The sequence below is a fragment of the Lithobates pipiens genome, unplaced genomic scaffold (assembly GCF_037356315.1).
Source record: "Lithobates pipiens isolate NorthernLeopardFrog02 unplaced genomic scaffold, aLitPip1_a1.2 Scaffold_13, whole genome shotgun sequence".
Taxonomy (NCBI): Eukaryota; Metazoa; Chordata; class Amphibia; order Anura; family Ranidae; genus Lithobates; species Lithobates pipiens.
The window spans coordinates 289,985,645-290,003,307 of NW_027507718.1; the positions used below are offsets into that span (position 1 = coordinate 289,985,645).

Sequence of the window (17,663 nt, forward strand, 5' to 3'; positions counted from 1 at the left end):
ATCGTTTTGCACAAAGAGACTTTGTTGATCTTTTGTCTTTTTGCTTTTTGCCTTTGGACTTTTGAACATTTTCATTCTCGGTTCACACAATAGTATAATTATATGTATGAATTGTTGTTATTTTTCACACTTTCAAATGATTGGTTTATATAACATAATCCTGGTGTTTATCTAATTTTATGTTCTTATTATAAGGAACACTGTGGAATTTTGAGAGGTGGCACATGAGGTTATGTCACTTAGTTTAGTTTTCTAGCGCTACACTTTTGTATTGAATGTATATGTTTTCACCTTGAAATATCCTTTTGGGTGTGTTAGCAGCTTTTCTTCACTTACTTTTTTGGATAGCGCAGTGTTTACTGTTTTTTATTTTTAGATAGTGATGTTAGGCTAACTGGTCTGTAATTCCCAAGGATGTATTTTGGCCCTTTTTTAAATATTGGTGCTACATTGGCTTTTCTCCAATCAGCTGGTACCATTCCAGTCAGTAGACTGTCAGTAAAAATTAGGAACAATGGTCTGGCAATTACTTGACTGAGTTCCCTAAGTACCCTCGGGTGCAAACCATCTGGTCCTGGTGATTTATTAATATTACGTTTCCCAAGTCTTTTTTTAATTCTGTCCTCTGTTAGCCATGAGGGTGCATCCTGTGATGTGTCATGAGGACAAACACTGCAGTTTTGGTTACTGAAGCCCCCCGATTCCCTCGCAAATACTGAGGAGAAGAATAAATTCAATACCTTTGCCACCTCCCCATCTTTTGTAACCAGATGTCCTTTCCCATTCTTTATGGGACCAATATGGTCTTTCCTCCCTTATTTACTGTTTATATACTTAGAATTTTTGGGGATTTCTTTTGCTCTCCTCCACTATGTGTCTTTCATGTTCTATCTTAGCCACCCTAATTGCACCCTTACATATCTTGTTGCTTTCTTTGTAAAGTCTGAATGCTGATGATGATCCTTCAGCCTTTTTTTTTTTTTTTTTGAAGGCCCTCTCCTTTATAAGCATTTTTACATTAGAGTTAAGCCATCCAGGACTTTTGTTCACTCTTTTAAATGTATTTCCCAATAGAATGCACTGGCTAATGCCCTTATTTAATATGCTCTTAAAGCAAACCCATCTCTCTACTTTGTTTCTAAGATTTTATCCCATTTTTTAAATCTTCTAGCAAGGTTTGTAGTTTAGGGAAGTTGGATTTTTTGAAATTCAGTGTCTTTGTGTTCTCCTTGTATTTCCTATTTGTGTGATATATACTGAAGCCATTTGACCTGTGATCGATGTTTCCTAAATTGCCCCGTATTTCCACATCCGTGATAAGGTCTGTATTGATGGCAATCAATAGATTACAATTGTCCTGCAAGACATTTAGGAACTGGTGAGCCATAGACGAATGCATGGTTCCCTCCGCCCAGTCTATGTCTGGATAATTAAAATCCCCCATTATGATAACACTTCCCATTCCTGCTACTAATCAAAATTGTGATAGGAAGTCCGTCTCCCCCTCCTCCCTCAGGTTAGGGTGCCTATAGCATACTCCCAGTATTATTTTCCCCTTAGCTTCATCCCTTTGGAGCTCTACCCTTAAGAATTCCACCTCCTCTCTAGCTCCCTTATTGATGTCATCTCTCACATTTACTTGTACATTATTCTTGATATATAGGAATACACCCCCCCCCCTTTTTTACCCTCTATCCCTATGATAAAGGGAATGTCCTTGAATGCTTGCCAGGCAATCATGAGAGCTGTTGAACCAGGTCTCTGAAATTCCCACAAAATATAAATCCTCCTCGTTCAACGGTATCTCTAGTTCACCTATCTTGTCTGCCAGGCTCCTGGCATTGGTGAACATACCACGTAGTTTAGACCGGTCACATACCGTCCTCTTATTGGGTGTTCATTTATTTAAGTCGCTTGAACTCTTGATTTGCATATTTCACCTTGCACAGAGTATGAAGGTCATTATTAGAGCTAAGCAGCTAGCATTTTCCCAGCTTCTGTTAATGAAATCAGGGTTCTCAAACTATTCCAACTATGGTAGGCCTTAGTTGACCATTAAAACTCATTTGAAGGGGGAATTTGACTAAAGGCGGTATTAATCCGAAAACAAACAATTGAAATGTATTGTAGCTTACCAGTCATTAGATGTTGAGGCTGTGTTAGTTTTTATTGGCTTTTTCTCCTCTGTTTTCACCTGGTCATCTGGTGTATTAGAGTGCCTCCACTCTGGGTGAACGAGTACAGGGGGCACAGCAGACAGCAGACTTGTCAGTCTGAGGAGAGGGTAGTGTTCAATGTACTAGCAGATTTAAATACACTAATAAATTGAAGCCAAGCTCAAGCTCACACTTTAGAATCAGTTAAAGCAAACAGTTTTTTCTTTTTGGGATAAAGGTTTTACATGTATAAATAAAAGATGATCAATGTAAGCAACCCTGTCAGTGGGGTGCTTACATGTGGTTTGTCTCATCCCTGTGAACTGATACATCTGGAGGAGAGCTTGTTCTTTAAACAAAAAACAAAACAAAAAAAAACTACTGGCTGGATCACCAGATGAAAATAGAATAAAGAAAGCCTAAAAAAGGAAACTACTGCAGCCATCACATCTAAGAATTGGTAAGCTGCAATGAATGCAAAAAATATTGCATTTGAGTTTACTACTTTAATCTGTTAGTTCAGCTATGAAACAGATGAAATAGAATACTAAAAGCAGATAAAGATCAGGTGGTCCTACTAGTGTGCCTATTTTGTATTTATTATTGCTTACTCAACCATCTTTAATTGTGCTACTGTTGATTTTGTCACTACGTTTCCTGGTAGTTCATACCATATATTTACTAATGCCAAAAACAAATCCTAAAGAGCCAAATACATACTTTGAGGAAGTATACAACTTGAAAAAAGTACAATATGAATCAAAATCATTGTGCTCGTTGCACTTGTTTTTTGGGGTAATGCATTACATTCTTTGATGCCTGCTTCTGCTTGATCAAAGGAGGAGGGGGTGGACTCTGTGTTCCTGTAGTGACAATGCTGGTTATTATTGAAATTAGTGTGTTTCTGTGTTAAAATTAGTCTTTATATTTTTGCTCTTTGATGTATAACAATATAAATATACAAAAATATAGTTGTACAATAACTGCATCATTATGTGCTTCTATTATCCACTCTCCAATTCAAATCTGGGTCATAATAGAGCACTCTTGTATGTATAGCTAATTCAGTCCTTCATGATTTGGACAGATATCTAAAGTTGATGGTTTCATAATGATTATGCTTCATGAAACATTTCCCAGCAACATCACTATTTATAGCGATACTTCTATTGCTATCCCCCACCACCACTGCCCACATAAACAGGAGTTAATCATCTGAAGCCTCCTATGTGCAGGACAACATTATGAGGACTTTTTTCTACAGATACAGAAGGCTAATGGCATGTACAGCTTTGTGGGGCAATAAAATGCACAAGGCAGTAAATAAATTGATCTAAAGGTTAAAATAAATTGTGTCACCAGATTTCATTCTCTGAACCCCGAGTTTCATCATCAGTATTCGAAATGGAACCAGTGGAAGGACGTAAGGTCAGCAAGGTTGTGAAGACCACCATGGTCCATGGAGAAAGGACAGAAAAGTATCTTGGAGACCTTAGTTTAGCAACAGATCTGCCATCAGCCAAAGATGATTTTGAACAGGTATTATGGTAGTTAAGTAGTTTCTACTGTAAGTAGAACGTAGTCATGCTTTTCTACTTCTTCAGCAACCTTCTCACTTTTCATATCTCTAATATCGTAGCAACGTCTGATAAGCTGCTTCTGAGTAGAGCATCATTTTTTCTACAACTACCATACTGCATTCCATACTTGAATGTTTGCAGCATGTGCTTGACTGTTAGAAACTGAACTCCAAGTAGAACATAGCCTAAATAAAGCTTCTGCTCATTCAGCTACCAAATTTGTCTATTGCACTCTGGGTTTCTCATGGACAGTAAGGTTTAAAACAAACATGCTAGATCACTGTGCAGTTTTCAATTAATCTTTTTACCAGATAAACCCTGATATTTACATTGAAATTGAACATCTTCTAAACTAAGCATTATAAAGACCAGCGCAGAGAATTGTGATATTTGAAAAGTCAAGCGAAGCCTCACATACAATCTGTTAATTAAGCTGACAACATCCAGTGGGATGAACTCTTTGTAAATATGTTGACAAATGCAAATATCCCTCAGTCTAAGCTGGCAAGTAAAATATAATATTTCAAAATGATAGTACTACAGGGATGCTGTAAATATCACTGCTGTGCTCAAATTTGATATGAACATATACAGAAAGTTAATGAATGTAGATCTTTGAAAAGCAGACATTTCACGTCTGCACCTGAAGGACTGTCTATGTCATATGGAGGAGCAAGTGTGGACTCTCACACTCACTCATTAGTAGTAGTATGACTGAAATTGGTAGGGCTGCTGCTTTTCTGAGGGAGATTGCAGTCCCTGGAAGTGCTCACATTATCTAGATACATATATAGTGCCTTGAAAATGTATTTATACCTCTGAAATGTTCCACATTTTGTCATGTTATAACCAAAAACGTAAATGTATTTTATTGGGATTTTATGTGCTAGACCAACACAAAGTGACACATAATTGTGAAGTGGAAGGATAATGATAATGGTTTTCAATTTGTTTTTACAAATAAATATCTGAAAAGTGAGGTGTACATTTGTATTCAGCCTCCCTGAGTCAATACTTTGTAGAACCACCTTTCGCCACAACTACAGCTGCAAGTCTGTATGTCTCTACCAGCTCTGCACATCTAGAGAGTGAATGTTTTTTTTTTTGTTTTGTTTTTTACAAAATAGTTTACACTCAGTCAGATTGGATAGAGAGCATCTGTGAACAGCAATTTTCAAGTCTTGCCTCAGATTTTCAATTGGATTTAGGTCTGGACTTTGACTGGGCCATTCTAACACATGAATATGCTTTGATCTAAGCTATTCCGATGTAGCTGGCTGTAAGTTTAGGGTCGTTGTCCTGCTGAAAGATGAACCTTCGCTCCAGTCTCAAGTCTTGTGCAGACCTAACAGGTTTTCTTCTAAGATTGCCCTGTATTTGGCTCCATCCAGCTTCCCATCAACTCTGACCAGCTTCTCTGTCCCTGCTGAAGAAAAGCATCCCCACAACATGATCCTGCCATCACCATGTTGGATGGTGTGTTAAGGGTGATGTGCAGTATTAATTTTCCTCCACACATAGCGTTTTTCTTTCAGGCCAAAGCTCAAGTTCAATTGTGGTCTCATCTGACCAGAGCACCTTCTTCCACATGTTTGATGTGTCCTCCACATGGCTTGTCGCAATGGCTTTCTTCTTGCCACTCTTCCATAAAGACCAAATTTGTGGAGTGCACGACTAATAGTTGTCCTGTGGACAGATTCTCCCACTTGAGCTATGAATCTCTGCAGCTCCTCCAGAGTTACCATGGGCCTCTTTGCTGCTTCTCTGGTGATTGCTCTCCTTGCCCGGACTGCCAGTTTAGGTGGACGGCCATGTCTTGGTAGGTTTGCAGTTGTGCCATGCTCTTTCCATTTTCAGATGATGGATTGAACAGTGCTCCGTGAGATGTTCAAAGCTTGGAATATTTTATTATAACCTAACCCTGCTTTAAACTTCTCCAAAAACGTTATCCCTGACCTGTCTGGTGTGTTCCTTGGCCTTCATGAGGTTGTTTGTTCACTAAGGTTCCCTTACAAACAGAACAACTATTTATACTGAGATTAAATTACACACAGCATTACTCTATTTACTAATTAGGTTACTTCTGAAGGCAATTGGTTCCACTAGATTTTATTTAGGGGTATCAGAGTAAAGGGGGCTGAATACAAATGCAGGCCCCCTTTTAAGACATTTATTTGTAAAACATTTTGAAAACCATTTATCGTTTTCCTTCCACTTCACAATTATGCGACACTTTGGGGGTTATTTACAAAAGGAAAATCCACTTTGCACTGAAAGTGCACTTGGAAGTAAAGTCGCTATAGATCCGTGGGGGACATGCAAGGAAAATAAAAAAACTGCATTTTATCTTGCACATGATTAAATGATAAAATCAGCAGAGCTTCCACTCATTTCAGATCTACTCCTTCGATTTGCAATTGCACTTTCAAGTGCACTTGCAGTGTAAAGTGGATTTTCCTTTCGTAAATAACCCCATTTGTGTTGGTCTATCTCAATAAAATACATTTACGTTTTTGGTTGTAACATGACAAAATGTGGAAAATTTCAAGGGGCATGAATACTTTTTCAGGGCACTTAGTCCTAGAATTGGGAATACCACTTTTGTTTGACATGTGTAACCATGTACCTACTAAGTATATGCTACTGTCTGGCTGTACCATGTACCCTCTAAGGATATGCTACTGTCTGGCTGTACATGTACTTACTAAGTATATGCTACTGTCTGACTGTATCTATCACATGAGAGAGGATCAGCATGTGACTAGGAGGTCAACATTGGCCTCAATGATATGCTCATTAAAGGTTTCAGTCTAGCTCAGGGGGCTCCAGACTTTCTAAACAAAGGGCCAGTTTACTGTTCTTGAGACTTTAGGGGGGGCAGACTGTGGACAGTGGAGGTAGATACTGCCTCAGGCTTGATGGTCAGTGGGAGTAAAAAGTTACATTTCACCCCTGCAGTTAAGTGGAGAAGGTTCCCAATCATTGGTCTCAGTGGGAGGAATAGTGCCCCATTGTTGGTGTCAGTGGAAGGGATAGTGCCCCATCATTGGTGTAAGTGAGAGGAATAGTGCCCCATCATTGGTTTCAGAGGAAGAATTTATACTTCATCATTGGCATCAGTGGGAGGAATGAATAATACCCCACTGTCGATGTCAGAGGGAGGCATAGTGCCCCAAGGGCTGGATAACAGCAAGCAAATGGCTGCAGTTTGGAGACCACTGGTCTAGCTGATAAATAATAAAACGTTTGCTATTTTTCTTTCTGCTTTCAAAACTAAATTAACATAGTACCTAAAATAAACACATTGATTAAGATTAAATGTTTTTGCGTGATCTTAGCTCTACATAATACATTGCATCAGCCTCATCAGAGTGATCGTTACATCATTGTATTCAAGCCTGAATGAATCCATAGCAACATGTCCTGACAGTCGCTTGTCTTTTCTACTTTTCTAAGGTCAGCCTGACCACCAATGAATATGGAGGAGAAAGCAGGCAATGTAGTGTGTTAAATCATACAATAAGCTACATTTCTAAAAATGAAGCCTGTCATTACTGCAATATGGGTGTTGACTTTTACAATTCTCTGCCTGTCATATTTATTCTATGGGTTTACTACTAGGTAAATCACATACCCAGAATAAGCATACTGCCAGTGAAGTCAGAAAGCCCAACATGCATGGTTGCCTGGGTTGAGCAACTCACTAATGAAACCCACAGGATGAACATGAGAGCAAAGCAGCTAGCAATTTCTAAAAAATGCAGCAGTAAATTTGTCTATTATGTTTGGGTTATCTGAGCAAACACAAAGGGAGGGAGGATATCAACACAGCTGTGAAGTGCAGGTAAACGGTCAGATTGAGAAAATACTAAAATGTCTCTCAAAGACCAGTGTGCAGATAAGACAATATTTATGGCAGCCACTTGCAGTTTTAGTTTAATAAGTAACTGCTCAGTCAAGGAGTGAAAGCAGAGGGATAAGTGTCAATGTCAAGGCAGGAAGTGGTTGGGAGGGAGGGGCGGGATCAGGCAATGCTCTGGCAAGAAGGGAAAGGGAGGGAAATCAGTCAAAACTAAGACAGGGAGGGGGAATGAGGAGGATAATTTATCGGTCAGAAAAGGTGGAGAAGGCAGAACAGTCACTGCTCAATCTATGAGGGAGAGAGAGAGGCGATTAAATCCTCTGACTCATACAGCTATACATGTAAATTTTAGCTTGAGCGGATATTAAATAGCTAAAAACAGAAAGGTGAGTGGCAAAAAAAAAATTCTAGTGCACCCGAAGCTACTTTGAAATAAAAATAAAAAATATTACTTCAATAATTCATATTTACTTAGACTAAGCACTATTTTTACCAATGCAGTGCACTACAACACACAGTGGTGCATTACTGTGGATAGTGCTGTGCTGCAACATAGGTGTGTTAAGAAAGGTACATGGAGGGGGAACATTCCTATTGAATGGAATGGCACACCAATGCACATAACTTGAATTACAGCAAGTTACCGCAAAGTTTTGAAAGTTGTTTAATACATATCAACCAATCACAATTCTTCTTTCGCTGGTTTGATTGCAGTACAGGCATACCCCACTTTTAAGTACACAATGATGTTTCTTTACTAAAGCTAGAAAGTGCAAAATCAGGCTCACTTCTGCATAGAAACCAATGAGCTTCTAACCCCAGCTTGCTCAATTAAGCTTTGGTAATACAACCTGGAAGCTCATTGGTTTCAATGCAGAAGTGAGCCTGATTTTGCACTTTCTAGCTTTAGTAAATAAACTCCATGGTGTACTTAAAAGTGGGGTATGCCTGTATTTGAGAGTTATACTACACTGCACAAGTCTGTAGTTGCCTTAAACTGCCCATGGACAGTATGCCTAATTCGTCATAAGAGAATTATGCAGACTGTCATTGCTAACCTTTTTGTGAACATTTTATATACCTAGCTGTTAGCTGTTATGCTAGTGCTTTGGCTATAGTACTTTCTCAATCACTCTGTTTGAGTTATAAAAGTCAAATAGACTGTTCACTTTGCAAGGGGAGTTTTCCCGAGCTTTGCAATGAATACCCAATCATGTGCAAGGAAAATAAAAAAGAAAACAGCATTTTGTTTGCACATGATTAGATGATGAAAGCTAGCAGAGCTTCACCTCATTCACTATGCTCTGGGGCAGATTATTCCCTTGCACAGTGAACAGCCTGTTTGCCTTTAGTAAATGATTTAGAACAAGTACACAGATCAGTTAAGGTGGAACTATATTCACCTCCACTCTGCACTGTGGTGTCCTGGAGTTCCCTCACTGGTCACTGACATCTTCAGCCGGTCTTCTTCCGGGGTCTGATCATAGGCCACTTTGATTAGCTGAACTGAGATGGTATCACTCCCTGCATGTGTGGGGAGTTAATCATCTTAACAATTGCTGGAACTGTACACTGAGCTGCACTTGCCCATCTTAATGTACAATGGGGACAGACATCACCAGAATATCACCAGGCTTGGGCCTGTTTTACCGAAGGATGGCTTCCACTGGAGGAGTGGCAATTGACAGTGCGCTGGTGTGACACAACAGTGCTGATAGGAAGAGTCCTACGTTCCTGGTTCAGGAATCAGGAATTTTCTCTGTACTGACCCTACTCGCAGGAGTCTTTCTGTGCGCTTTTTACTTTCCCTAAGAAGCAGGGTCTTTGTCTCCAACCTACCACTCTCTCCAGGCACACCCAAATGATGCAGGTACCCTAATTTGTAAGGTCCCACACCAAGATGGCTGTCAAAGGTCACCAGAAGTTGCAGTGTCCAACTGGACAGCTGATACCTCTGAGACATCGACGGAGTCCATGAGGGGACATTTTCCCTAAGAGATGCCATGCCATCTGGCCCAGTGCCACCTACCTGCTTGTTTGCAATTTTTGATTTTTATCATTAAAGTTCCACCTTACAACACACAGAAAACACAGAAATTCGTATTTGCTTACTTATTCAAAGGCAGCCAGGCAACTAGCATTTTCTGAAGCAAAGCTTAGCAATGACAGGTTTTCTTAAAACAAAAAAAAGGAATAAATATTGACTACCAAGTGCCATTTGAATTCCATGCATGTGTCAGACAAATCTCCAACTGCTAAATAAAGAGTAAACGGTGTCAAACTATAATTTAACCAATGTGTACTGCTTAGTTCCGAGGGAAATGAGAGGCTGTATTTTTGTAACTTTACTTCCATTATATGGTATATATAATGGATATTCATTTACATACTTGTATAAGAGTGAAAGCCAACATTTTTTTTTCAGATGATAATATTACCCACATATATTTATAGATCATGTTTTCACAGAGTTACAATACTCTCGTGACTCTTTTCTAGCTGTGTATAAAAGGTTTGTTCATAGCCTGAACTCAAAGCATACTGATCATGCCGCTGTGAGACTTCTTCTATTCTTACAGTGCTGTTTGTTTTTCTAGGCTCTAAACTATGCAGGTGGAGATGTAAGGGTTCACCTTCCCAATTTAACGGAAACACAGATTACCAAAGAGGATGGATCTGTTATAAAAAGGTTTGGGCTGGCATGGCACCGACCTTAATAGACTGCAGTGGAACTAACAAAAACATTTGCAAGCTTTCAACATTAGGAATAGATCCTATGGACAGGAAGAGATCATTCATAAAACTAACAATCACTAACTTACTGAATTGCACCATAAGGTTACCTTGTGAGCCATCAGTGGCTGTCTCTGCTGTATGCAGCAAGAACACAATTGAATTGTCATACAATATGTAGCATTATTCTAAGAAAAACATTTTTTTTGTTTCATATAAACATACACACTAAACATAATCTTGTGAAGAAAACTAAACCAGAATTAAATTACGTTGTGTATTGCTTTTAATACTATACTAAACTAAGAAATAACATTAACTTATTTTTTTCATTTATTTTTGGTTTGTGTGTATAACTATATGCCATAATGTAAAAAGTGAGGTATGTTTGCCATTTGTATGCTGTGTATACTGGGAAAGCACAGATACCACATATTACTACGCAATGAGTGGAATAGTCACCACTCATTTAGAGCTTTCCAGGGAACAATTCAGCTTTGCTAAAGCCAAAAGGTCTACTTGACTTGCCAAAATCTGCTTAAATGTGATTAGTTAGTCTAAAGAACTTCTTTAGTACATTTGATACATTAGACATCCCTGTAGGAGACAAAGAGCCTAAAATGGATGTATTTATGAATGCCCTTCCTGCATTACACACAGGTAAACAAAAGGAGTTCCTTGATTACCCAGTCACAAACAAAATGGAATGGGGTTGACTGGTGCACTACAACTATACCTTGACAAAACACGGCTTTATTTTCATTTACGCTGAAGTGTACACACATATATATGTGTATATATATATATATATAGATGTAAACCATTGGTGAGCCTCAAAAACAGGAAGGCCAGATTAGTCTTTGCCAAACAACATCTAAAAAAGCCTTCACAGTTCTGGAACATCATCCTATGGACAGATGAGACCAAGATCAACTTGTACCAGAGTGATGGGAAGAGAAGAGTATGGAGAAGGAAAGGATCTGCTCATGATCCAAAGCATACCACCTCATCAGTGAAGCATGGTGGTGGTAGTGTCATGGCGTTGGCATATATGGCTGCCAATGGCACTGGTTCTCTGGTATTTATTGATGATGTGACTGCTGACAAAGCAGCAGGATGAATTCTGAAGTGTTTCAGGCAATATTATCTGCTCATATTCAGCAAAATGCTTCAGAACTCATTGAAAGGCACTTCACAGTGCAGATGGACAATGACCAAAGCATACTGCGAAAGCAACCAAAGATTTTTTTTAAGGGAAAGAAGTGGAATTTTATGCAATGGCCAAGTCAGTCACCTGACCTGAATCCAATTGAGCATGCATTTCACTTGCTGAAGACAAAACTGAAGGGAAAATGCCCCAAGAACAAACAGGAACTAAAGACAGTTGCAGTAGAGGCACATATACAAACTGTTGTAATTCCTACACCGTTCACCTGATTTAGATGTAAATACCCTCAAATTAAAGCTGAAAGTCTGCAGTTAAAGCACATCTTGTTCCTTTCATTTCAAATCCATTGTGGTGGTGTATAGAGCCAAAAAGATTAGAATTGTGTCCATGTCCCAATATTTATGGACCTGACTGTATATAGGGAGGCTGTCCCTCTTTATGTAATGTTGGCTGGTGGATGGACCTGCAGACTTGGGCACAAAGATGGAGCCCTGAAGAGATACACGGGGAATTCAATAAAGCATTACCAGCAGTGTTCAGGGATTATGGCCATTTAAAATGACCTGTGCCAGATTCAAAAATGCCTGCCGCCGCCAGCTTTAGTAACTTTACTGACACGTGCAGCAGAATCAAATAGTTCTTAAAAGAGAAGTGTGGGAACTGAAAATAACAACCAATCATACTCGCCTAAATGGCTGCAGCACCGATCCCAGATGCAGTGGTCCCCTGCAGCCTCTAGACCAAGAACTAGACTACTAATCACTCAATTCTCAGTCTTCAGTGAGCAGAGAACCAGTGACTGTCAATCATTGGCTCTCTGCTCTGTCCCTCTAGTGCTCACTGGAGTTCCAGGCTGTGGAGGGGGCAGGAACAACTGGCTCAGCCTCTTAGCCAGTTGCTGAGAGTCTGAGCTAGCTGTTGGTTTAGGCATCTGGGTGGATCCCGACATTAAAGTCAGGCTCTCTCCAGAGCTTGGACCAGCTCTGTGACATCAGCCTTTAGCCCACTGTCGGCTAAAAGTGGGCCACAGGAGTGCAGAACTAAGTGAGAAGTAGGACAGGAGTGCAGAACTAAGTGAGAAGTATGACCAAAAGAGACTGCCTGTCCCTGTACACAGTGTAAGAGAGCAACATATTTTCTGCCACTACATTCTCCCTGTCACTGGTAAAGGAAGCTGTAATTGACAGCCAGCAGTGGATGGATTCTATAGCCAATAACACTACCTGCTGTCTGCAAGCACTGATCAGTATATTCTGGTAGGGGGAGTCCGCCCTGTCAGAATAAGGGAATATCGCAGAGGTGGATATCCTTGCATTACACATCTTTGTGTTGATGCAGGGATCTATGTGTGTATGTAATTGTTTATCTATGTGTGCATGAGCTGCTTAAATCTCTGAATGGATTTAGACTCTCACCAAAACAAGTATATTTAGTGTCAGCCTTGTTTCAATTGCTTACCAGTGTGCCTTGGCTGAACATGACTTTGTTTAGTAGTTCCTAAAATCGTATTACATTTTTTAATATAAAATCTTAGGTGACAACGTAGGGGTGTAATCACAATCACTATCAGTGTTGCATAGCAGAGGTACTGTAAACTCATTTTGAAGCAGAATAGTCCCTATTGTCTGTGGAAAGTAATAACACTGACACTTATGTGATCCCTAAAGCATTAAGTCTTCCTAAAGGGTATAATTGTCTATAACAGCAGTGTGATACAACCTGGTTTGAGAGATTTATGTGAAAACAAACATCTAAATGAAAATCCTACTTAAAATTCATCTCCAAATCCTGCTTAATAGGAACCATCTGGAACACCACTCAAGCTGACATAGTAAATATTAGAGATGACAAGCCATTGGCTGATTAATTAACAAAATAAATAGATATTTCTTAGATGTACTTGGTTCTCGGGATACTGAATACTGAAAACTGAGCACCCAATACAGCTTTTGCAGATGTAAAACAGCACTCTTTTTATTATGGGAGAGTGAAAACATTTGTACCTATGATATTTTCTCATGATGGTTCTAGGGATATATATTCCAAGGAGATAGCTGATACTTTTAGGGATTATTATTCTTCCCTCTATAATTTAAACACCCAAAGTGCTGATAAACAATCAGAAATCTATATTCATATCAAAAGATATCTTTCTTGTTCTGGACTCCCTTGCCTATCATCTACATCATCATCCCTCTTGGATACGCCAATCACAGACCTGGAATTAGCCCAGGCTATTAAAGAAACATCAATCGGCAGGGCACCCAGTCCTGATGGCTTTACATTTTCCTATTATAAGCAATTTTTACCACAATTATCACCACATTTCCTTAAAGCATTTAATTCTCTTAGCTAACCCTCTTCTACTTGTCCAACTGCATTATCAGCTTATATAACAGTTATACCTAAAGAAAAGGCACATATCCTACACAATGCTTAATTTACAGACCTTTTTTTTTTTTTTACTTAATATGAACATTAAACTATTTTCAAAAATAATTTCATTAAGACTTATACCTCACCTTCAGAAACTCATTAATCTAGGTCAGGTAGGATTTATGCCAAGTAGATAAGCTAGAGAGGGGACAATTTGTGCAATAAATATTATCCATTTGGCCCTTTCAAAGAACGATCAATTTTATGAACAATTTATTTTATCTACAGATGCTGAAAAAGCATTTGATATAGTTGACTGGACCTTTATATGTTTCACTTTAGAAACTATAGGCTTAGGCCCTCATATGAGATCTTGGACAGAAACCCTTTATTCAAATCCTTCTGCTCAAATACGAGTGAATAGTATACTAAACACTGGGGCGTTTTTCAGGCACTTTAGCGTTAAAAAGTGCCTGTAAAGTGCCTGAAAGAAGCCTCATCTACAATCCCAATTTGAAAGCCTGAGTGCTTTCACACTGAGGTACTGCGCTGGCAGGGCATCAAAATTGGAAATCTATCATTTAAACACCCAAAGTGCTGATAAACAATCAGAAATCTATATTCACATCAAAAGATATCTTTCTTGTTCTGGGCTCCCTTGCCTATCATCTATATCATATCATCTATATCATATATATTTTCTTTTTTCTATCATCTATATCATCATCCCTCTTAGATACGCCAATCACAGACCTGGAATTAGCCCAGGCTGTATATAAGGTAAAAAACAATCATGTATGTGAATCGTGAAAGTAAAGAGTCTTTAGACCCCTTTCACACTGGGGCATTTTTCAGGCACTTTAGCGTTAAAAAATGCCTGTAAAGCGCCTGAAAGAAGCCTCATCTGCAATCCCAATGTGAAGGCCTGAGTGCTTTCACACTGAGGCGCTGCAAAGAAGCTGCTTCCAGGACTTTTTTAGAAAAATGCCCCAGTGTGAAAGGGGCCTTAGATGTTAAGGTCTAAGTTAATTCCTCCCTCTGTGACAACAATCCATATTCATAAATCAAGTGTTCAAAAAGGGATAAAAAGGTGTTCAAAAAATGATGAGAAAAAATGCAGGCTTACTAAATAGCAAGCTTAATGGAGCTTGTGACCTAAACCTGGTCAGGGCCTTTTTCCAAAGGTAAACCAGGTACCTCCAACACTCCACACTCCATCGAATGTTAATGGTGAATCAACGGGCTCTCCTAAGCCGAAAAGAAAGTTAAAAATAGGAAATAGCAAATAGCCGGCCAGCTGTACATGGACACCCGTCCACTGAGACCTTGGTATGCGGTGACGTCAGCACGTCAACTCCTCCCGGGGCATGTTTCGTCAATACAATGGCATTGTCTGGGGAACGGGCGATGCGCTGACGTGTCACGTATTAAATAGAGCCAAAACAAACCAAGCCTCGATGTGAGTCAAAACCGGAACTTCAGGCATAACCCATAGAAGACGGGCATGGAGCCAAATCTCTCACACAAAATAATGGCAAAAATAAAACAAAAACTGTATTTATTATAATAGAAAATATTAAAACTATTTAAAAAAAAATTTTTTAAAGGAGGATGGGAACAGACCAGGGCATTAATAACGTTCCCATGTATAAACAATGCATCATATTATCCCCAAATATCCACACATCTGTATTAACCAAAATGTACGTAAAAAGAGGGGAATAGCCTCAGAATTAGAAGCATAATTAGAATTGAAAAAAATAGAATTGAAAAAATAGTGGGGATATGGAAATGTAAGCATGGAAAATGTGAACAGAAGGGCCTCAAGTGGTATAGAAATATATGCTAACAACCAAAAGATTGATCTAAAGAAGGCAAAGATCCTACACAATGCTTAAGTTACAGACCTATTGTTTACTTAATGTGGACATTAAACTATTTGCAAAAAAAATTGCATTAAGACTTATACCTCACCTCACTCAAATATATGAGGGAATAGTATACTCTCCTCCTCTTTCTCTATAGCAAATGGGACTATGTCAAGGATGTCCACTTTCTCCACTTATTTTCATATTACTTTTAGAACCTTTCCTGAGAACCATTCCTGCAAAACCTGATATAAATGATCAAACTTCCACATTAACTACCAAAAATCTGAACCATTAAAGTGGTTGTAAACCCTTACAAACCACTTTGACCTACAGGTAAGCCTAGATTAAGGCTTACCTGTAGGTCCAAGAAATATCTCCCAAACCTATACGGTTTAGGAGATATTTGCCCGAAGACGGGCACCGCTGTCTACGGCGCATGCGCCGTAGACAGCGGTGCGCAGGCGCACTGAGCGTGGCATCGTCGATGCGCATGCTCCGGTGAATCACAGCACCGGTGCAGCGAGACCCACGGAGACCCACCAAGAAGATGGACGCTCGGAACTACAGGGGACAGCGGTGACTTCGCTGGCTCCTGTGTCAGGTAAGTGACACATAATGGGCTACTATGCGATGCATAGTAGTCCATTATGCTTTGCCTTAGCAGGGAATGAAAGTAAACTCATCAGGGTTTACTTCCTCTTTAAATCTCACTATCCCTTATCAGGCATTGTGTAATATACATTTTTTTATTTTAAACGGGCTTCCTCTCATATTAAATATCTAGGTATTTTATTACCTTCAAACCTATCTACATTATATATGCTTAATTTTTCTCCACTCTTACCCAATTTTGATCTGAATTATCATCTTGGTCGTCTTGTACATTTTCCAGGACAGGCGGGTGTAATGTTTTAAAACAGAACGTTCTCCCCAGGATTCTATACTTCTTCCAAACAATCCCGATAAATATACCTATAGGTTATTTTAAATCATTACAATCTATATTAAACAAATTTGCAACTAGGGTTCCAAACCTGTCAGGATTAAACATAATATTCTCAGCAGACTGAAAATTTTAGGTTGCTTGGGTCTCCCCGACAATAAATTTTATTATTTGGCCATTCATCTCTCAAATGCTATTGATTGGTGTTGCCATTCCAATATCAAACAATGGGTCTCCACTGAGCAATCCTTTTCTCCCATACCCCTCCCTACACTTATCTGGAGTCCAATGCTTCCACATTCATCTTTACGATCCCATCCTACTTTGACAGTCACATGGAAACATTGTAAATATGCTTTTAAAAAATGTGGGATCTCCCCTCTCCCCTCTTACCGATTCTAGAGCATTCTAAATTTAAACATAGAAAAAGAAATGAAACTACACAAACACTGACAAATATAGATAAATATCTTGCTTTTCATTTTATGTAAGATTCTGAGTGGTACTCAACAAATGTCCTCTGACCCTTCTTTCTCTTCAAATTGAACCATCACAAATTCTTCATATCTCAAACTTTCTATCTACCTTACAACCTGCCATCTCATTTGAATGTCCATTTACAACATTTGAACAAATTTGTCAGGATAAAAGGACCTTTTCCTCATGCCCTTTTGTTTTCATATAAACTATTAATTTTCAAGTTCCAGAATTTATACATAAATGGAAACGAGATCTGAATATTAAATGTATACCTCGAGATAGTTCTAAAATATTCTTACTATCAACTCGTTCCTCTATCAGTAACAGTTATCAGGAATTTGAATATAAATTACTTTCTCGATGGTATCACACCCCTAAATTATTACAATATATTTATCCTTTTATTTCAGATTTCTGTTGGCAATGTCACGATTCTCAGGCAGATGTATTACATATTTTCTGGACTTGTCCATGCTTTCATGATTTTTAGACTT

General features: G+C 38.9%; 1 protein-coding gene across 35 annotated transcripts in view; it reads left to right on the top strand.

Moving 5' to 3' along the window:
- Positions 1-17,663, top strand: part of ANK2 (ankyrin 2) — a 749,119-nt gene that overhangs the window by 725,648 nt on the left and 5,808 nt on the right. For 33 of the 35 annotated variants that reach the window (XM_077476764.1, XM_077476769.1, XM_077476760.1 and 30 more), the window contains 2 exons: positions 3,519-3,695; positions 10,196-10,287. The exons of 1 other annotated variant lie outside the window; for it this stretch is intronic. In XM_077476764.1, coding sequence (XP_077332890.1) covers positions 3,519-3,695; positions 10,196-10,287 — 269 coding nt within the window. The remainder of the gene's footprint in view (positions 1-3,518; positions 3,696-10,195; positions 10,288-17,663) is intronic. One more of the 35 variants, XM_077476776.1, reaches the window with a different exon arrangement.